This window comes from Melanostigma gelatinosum (assembly GCF_949748355.1).
Source record: "Melanostigma gelatinosum genome assembly, chromosome: 19".
In the NCBI taxonomy this organism is placed as follows: domain Eukaryota; kingdom Metazoa; phylum Chordata; class Actinopteri; order Perciformes; family Zoarcidae; genus Melanostigma; species Melanostigma gelatinosum.
In genome coordinates, this window is record NC_136652.1 from 21,236,226 (window position 1) to 21,243,158 (window position 6,933).

The 6,933-nt window shown below is 39.7% G+C and overlaps 1 protein-coding gene across 1 annotated transcript; it reads left to right on the forward strand.

Moving 5' to 3' along the window:
- Positions 1 to 743: 743 nt before the first annotated feature.
- On the forward strand, positions 744 to 5,027 carry ipcef1 (interaction protein for cytohesin exchange factors 1; the record flags this gene model as incomplete). The annotated part of the gene is made up of 8 exons (XM_079291053.1): positions 744 to 902; positions 1,348 to 1,421; positions 1,723 to 1,794; positions 2,181 to 2,236; positions 2,484 to 2,578; positions 2,669 to 2,894; positions 3,754 to 3,926; positions 4,051 to 5,027. 8 exons carry the CDS (start codon positions 744 to 746, stop codon positions 4,228 to 4,230), a joined length of 1,035 nt encoding a protein of 344 aa, XP_079147179.1. The 3' UTR covers positions 4,231 to 5,027.
- Between the last annotated feature and the right edge of the window lie 1,906 nt (positions 5,028 to 6,933).

Genomic DNA, 6,933 nt, shown 5'->3' on the forward strand with positions numbered 1-6,933 from the left:
TCGTGCAGACCTCGTTAAACAGGAAGGACCATGCGGCCACATGCGTGTGTGTCTGGGTGTGATTTCGACTCTGTGGTCTGTTTGTGTGGCGATGTATGAATTCTCACAGGCAGCTTCCTCCTCTGCTGAGCGTCAGTCTGCTGCAGAGACACCAACCACCCCGCTGGACGTCCACACTGCAGCCGGTGAGATCTCCTTCATTGAGCTTTTCTGTGCTGTTTACTCTCTGAGAGCAGATAGCAAATGTCACTGTCATGTAGGTGGCACAGTGGGGATCATCCAGAGGAACAGGGACATTGTTTCTGCTACAAAATGTTGAATTATAGAATTTATTGTTGTGTATTTGGAGCAGTCTCCTCCATTTCAGTGTCATAAATATGTTTAAAATCATAAACAACATGTCTAGTTCTTGATTATCTTAAAGTCCAACTGTACATTACTTTGGGGTTCATCATGCTCTACATTACCGAACCACGTTTCCCTTGATGCTTTGGGGGATGCAAACAGGAAGTGTAATGTTGTCATGGATTCAGTGTGTTACTTTGGAGGCTACAACTTGTTTACCCTCTATTTGTTTACATTTTAGCAAATTTGTACCATTAAAAGTATGCAGAATGATTTATCAGTTCCTGTTTACGATGTACTCATAGATGTACAGACAACTATTAATATATTACTTTTAAACTCAAGAGAAAACGTAAAACCGTTGACGCTCTCGTCCTCCTGGAGGCTCCACTGCAGCCATGAGTCGACGGCGGGTCTCGGTCCGGGATCTGGGCGTGCTGGACTGTGAGGGCTGGCTCCTCCGCAGGAAGGCGGGCCGCAGCTTCCTGGGAAGCAAATGGATGAGATCCTGGTTTGTCCTGAAGAAGAGTTCTCTGTACTGGTACAGCAACAAGAGGGTGAGTCACACAGAGACACTGGTTTCCCGAGAACTCTACAAAGCGGAGGCCGGTATGGCAGGTCATTCATGCCCATGGTGTCCACATACTGACTGAGTAATATGTAGTAACCTCATAGTTATATTTCAACTATGTACTAATATGACAGGACTGGATTCAGGCACTCAGCCTTAGAGATTTTAAAACTTTATTATCTGATGTTTTTATCACTTTTATACTTGTAATAATAAATATATTTTTAGATAGATATTAAGATACTTTATTATTCCTGCACGGGGAAATTATTTCGCGACACCAGCATTTAAAGCAATAAAAATAACAGGGAGAAATATGAAAATATTTTCCTAAGAAACCCCATCCGAAATGTATTCAGACATTTTGAAACAATTGTCTTTTTTAAAAACGTCTTTATTAACGTGAGAATGCTCACTGTCCTCCTCTGCAGGCGGAGAAAGCGGAAGGATTCATCAACCTGTCCGGCTTCACCATCCAACCGACTAAACAGTGCCGAAAGAAGCAGTACGCCATGTTTGTTGTGTTTCTATTGGTGGCAGCAGTCGTGTTCAGCTGTGATCACATCCAGAAGACTCAAATATACTGTCAGACTGTCTCATCTGTTCAAGTTAAAGTTTACATTTACAATACATTTAAAATAGTATTTGCTCCAAAAGATAGCGAGCTAGCTTGCTAATTCCACCATGATTTCATGCTACAGTTAAGCATCAAACATGCAGAGTATATTCCTCTCAGACACGATCAAGCTTTTGTTAATTGTTTAAATCTTTATTTTCACGTTATTAACCGCTCAGTGTTGTTTCAGTGCCATAACAGCCAGTCATCCTCTGATTGTGACTATTTTCATTGCCGCTGAGAGCTTCACAGACATGAATAAGTGAGTATTTCACTTTTTATGATTTTTACATGTATATATATATATAAATATATTTATATATATACATATTAATTTATTTATATGTATTTTTTATATATATTTATTTATATATATATATATACATAGATATAAATTTGAATCGCTACTAAAAACGTTGGTTTTCAGCTGAAGAAAGAGGTAGTTTGTGTGTTTAGTTACTCTTTAATAATGTTAATCAAGACAGCCGTTGTTGAGATATACTTTTCTCTGAACTGATCACAGTTCCTCTTCTTCCTCTTATCATTTCTTCGCCCCTACTTCTTGTTTTGTGCTGTGAAGAAGAAGAAGAAGACGACGAGTCGCTGCTGTTACTATCACACTGAATGTTTCCGTGTGTCTGTCTGCAGGTGGATCAGTAAACTGTCGGAGGCGGCTGAGCCGTGTCAGCTGATCGACACCGAAGGTGAATACACAGTAACATAACAGTTATTCATATGCACAACATGCGCAGAAATAAAACTAAATATACATTTGTAAAAGCAACATTGAATGAAACGTGAACGTGGTTCGCTCTTCCCATCATTGTTTCGGTTTTTTTCTGCACTTCACATTTTCACTTTCTCCTCTCACTTCTTCCCATATTTCCTTCCTGAAATTTAAATGTATTTTGGGCTATTGCCCCCCCCCCCCCCCCCTCCATCTTGGTGCAGAGTGCTACAGTGAGGGCAGCGACCAAGACGCTGACGAGCTCGTCTCCACTTCCTGTTCTCTGAACTCTGAGCAGGAAACAGACATTTCTGAAAATGTGAGTAACAAAAGTGTGAAGAGAGAATCATTTTCAATCCTCCACACGGTCTATTTTTTATTTTTTTTAAACATACTGACCCTCTCACAGGGAGACGTTCTTCGGCCGCTCTGCGACTCAACACCGACCGGTGAAGACGGACGAAGAAGCCCCTCGGAGGCCGGAGGCTTGAGTGAAGACAGAAGAAGAAGAAACGCCTCGGAGGGCGGTGAACCTCTGTCCTGGCTGGACGTCCCGGGACCTGATGGAGCCGGTGGAGGACCCTGCCTCCCTCTGCTGCACATCGACGAAGAAACCAAACAGGAGGTCGTCCGCGGTAAACACCTGAACTCCACTGATTTTACACGTCAACGTTTCTACTGCATTTGTATTTAAAAAGTACTATAAACCCTTTAGCGTCTCCAGAGGGCGCTGTGTGATGTCTGGTGAATGTCCTCGAGTGATGTCACTTGAGTCGGAAAACTACAAGTTTGAAAATGTAAAAGAAATCTGGAGGTGTGGACCTGAAGGGAGACCTCTGTAGTTGTAGTTGTATCATGTTACCGGGACGCATCTCCGGAGACAGATGGCTGGCTAGTTAGCCAGCGAGTTAGTTAGCTTGTCCTTCTCCAGAGACAGATGGCTGGCTAGGTAGCCAGCTAGTTAGTTAGCTTGTCCTTCTCCGGAGACAGATGGCTGGCTAGTTAGCCAGCTAGTTAGCTAGCTTGTCCTTCGCCGGAGACAGATGGCTGGCTAGTTAGCCAGCTAGTTAGTTAGCTTGTCCTTCTCCGGAGACAGATGGCTGGCTAGTTAGCCAGCTAGTTAGCTAGCTTGTCCTTCGCCGGAGACAGATGGCTGGCTAGTTAGCCAGCGAGTTAGTTAGCTTGTCCTTCTCCGGAGACAGATGGCTGGCTAGTTAGCCAGCTAGTTAGTTAGCTTGTCCTTCTCCGGAGACAGATGGCTGGCTAGTTAGCCAGCTAGTTAGCTAGCTTGTCCTTCGCCGGAGACAGATGGCTGGCTAGTTAGCCAGCTAGTTAGCTAGCTTGTCCTTCGCCGGAGACAGATGGCTGGCTAGGTAGCTTGTTAATTCCACCGTGCGTTAATGCTACACTGGTTACAGAAAATGAGCCGAACAAAGTGTGTGGATGAAACATTACGTGGTCTGTTTTTAAAGAGTCCTCTTTGTCTCTTTGCAGAGAAGCCCCCTGACGAGATGGAGAGCCTCTACAACCACCTGAGGGCAGCCAGCTTGTCTCCGATTGGCCGGTCCAGTCGGAGGGACTTCAGAGCGTCGTTCGTCCGACGATGTCAGAACGACAAAGTCAACGACAAGCTTCACCTGCTCCGGATCCTCAGCAGCACGCTGAAGGTGAAGTCAAAGTAGTGATACCACAGTTAGAAATACTCTTATTTTGTTTCATTAGATAATATCATATTATTCTGTTTTTATCACTAATGAATACGTGTAAGTACTTTGTCTGTCCGTCCTTCAGGCCAAAGAGTCGGAGCTGCTGGTAGTGGATCAGGTCCTGACCGACCCGGTTCTCGTGGCGCCCGCATACAGGAAGTGGAAACTCTCCAACTTCGTCCTGCTGCAGGAGATCGTTCAAGGCGACCAGGCAGCAGGGGGCGCTGCAGGCCCGACACCTCGGGACGCATTCACGCAGAGATGAACAAAAGAATACTCACAACACTCCGACAGAAGAGTCACGTGAGGCTGAGCTTCATGTGTCCTCACACAACGGTTCCTTTCACATCTGACCGAAGAGTTGTTCCTCGTTTTTCGTGCGTTTTTCTACAAAGGTCCAGCAACACGTGTCAATTTCAAAATAAAGTTCTGTCTTCACAGGAGACGGAACCGTTTCTTCTTTCTTCTTTTTCAAAATGTATTTATCAAGAACTGGTATTTCTTCCTCTTTTACTTGACTTGTTTTAAATGTGTTTTATTAATTTATAGCGTGCTTTGTAATTTGTGTGTGGTTCGTTCTTTGCTTTCCCGTTTCAAAAGTGAATCGAAAATTATTTTCATTTTTTTCTGTTTTAAAAAACGGAATGGAAAAGCGGGAAAAGATTTTCTTCAGTGAATTATTCTCACAAATTTACATATTTTTCAAACAGTGAGGAGGATTTTGAAATGTATGATCTCTGTCATGGAGAAAAACGAAAACCGCTCCAATAATTCTTCTGTTTTTTTTTCTTTTTCAGTTTTTCTGTTCTGATTTTAATAAACGATTCGATTTTGAAACATAAAAACAAAAGAGTGAACGATACACGGATTCTCTGTCATTATTACCGTTTGTATTCTACTTTTATCATTTATCAGTCTTTGTAACTTGTTTTTGAGAAGTTCTATTCATAAAGTTTATTCTTGTTTTCCATCCAGATGTCAGTAATGGAGAGTAACTAAGTACTTTTATACACAAATCGTAGTACAATGTTGACGTTCTTGTACTTTATACCTCTACAATAATCTGACAGATTTAGTTACTTTACACATTCAGATTATTAATAAACTAATAAAGTATGATGTATTATTGTAGAGTGAACTACCCAGCAGTATATAAAATAATCAGCTGTGTTAACGAGTGTCTGTCTTTAATAATCTCACATTCACAACATTTTATTTGCTTTCTTTATATCTTTCCACATATCCAGAACCTCCAGCTACAAACGATTCCAGCTTTCTTTATAATAATAATATAAATGCAATTAAAACCACCAATTAAATTCATTTATGTAACGTCAACAGAAGCGTTACTCAACTTTTGTACTTAAGTACAAATTTGAGGTAGTTGTACTTAACTTGAGTACTTTGTTTTAATGCCACTATAATTCTACTTCACTATATTTATGACAAAAAGACTAGAAGAGACACAAAGAGACACATAAAGACTACAAAGAGATACAAAAAGACCACAAAGAGATACAAAAATACTACAAAGAGACACATAAAGACTACAAAGAGACACAAAGACTACAAAGAGACACAAAGACGACAAAGAGACACAGACTACAAAGAGACACAAAAAGACTACAAAGAGACATAAAGACTACAAAGAGACACAAAAAGACTACAAAGAGACATAAAGACTACAAAGAGACACATAAAGACTACAAAGACTACAAAGAGACACAAAGACGACAAAGAGACACAGAGACACATAAAGACTACAAAGAGATACAAAAAGACTACAAAGAGACACAGAGACACATAAAGACTACAAAGACTACAAAGAGACACAGAGACACATAACGACTACAAAGAGACGCTTTAGTTACTTTACAAATTAAGATTTTTGCTCACAAAACATATGAAGAGTTTATAAAAGTACAGCTGACACAATTAGTCAGAAAATGTATCGTAAACTATTGTTCATATTTTTTAACTTAGAGGATCTGAATATTTCCTCCACCTCAGATCAGTGTTGTATTTCATTTAAATATAATCAATATGGTGAATGTGTATTTTTACATTCACAACACATAAATAATGTGAATTTTGCACCAGAGGAATATAACTCTTTTTAATGTTAAAGCTTTGTGATCAAAGCTTTTGATGTAAGGATTTTGAAGTACTTGTACTTTACTAGAGTATTTCTGTTTTACTTGTACTCAACTACATTTTGGAAGGAAGCATTGCACCTTTTAATCCAAAACATTTATATTAAAGTTTTGAAGATTCAGATTAATAACACAAAATAACATCAACGAATAAATGATGACGTATCATAGATTAAGACGATTTACTACTTAGTTCAAATTTACCCCACTGCACTTTGGGTAATGGAGTATTTTCGCCAGAAGATGGTGCCACAGAACTATTTGACTAAATGCAATGGCAGAGACCAGACAAAGATCGTCTATAGTGCGGATGATGAATCACTCTGCGGTATAAAGTAGTCAGTAATTTGAGGGAAAGATTTACCAGAATCTCTCAGATTCATTTCAGTAGATATCAAATAACAATAGTATGTAATGTAACTGAACAAACAACAGTGTCACGGTGTTGTTGCAGCCAATTTGTAATTCAAACTTCAGAGAAACTTCACCGACAACTAACGAACTAATTTAGCTAAAGTTAAATTAAATTGTAATTTTAATTATATCTATCTAAAAGGGACGTTTGAGTTAAGATTTTTTTAAATATTTCTTTTTTTTGTTATTATTATTTCTTTGTCAAACAATTATTTATATCATTTTCTTTTTTACAATTGCACATGGGTTGCCTTTTTATTTTTCCCCACTCTAGCGAGTTAATATTTATATGTTAATATAAACCGATCAGAGTGAGACCTCTCTCCCGCTGAAACTCCTCCTCCTCTCCACGCTGTGTGTTTGTTTCGTCTCGGATCATCAGATCCGCATGAAGACATCGA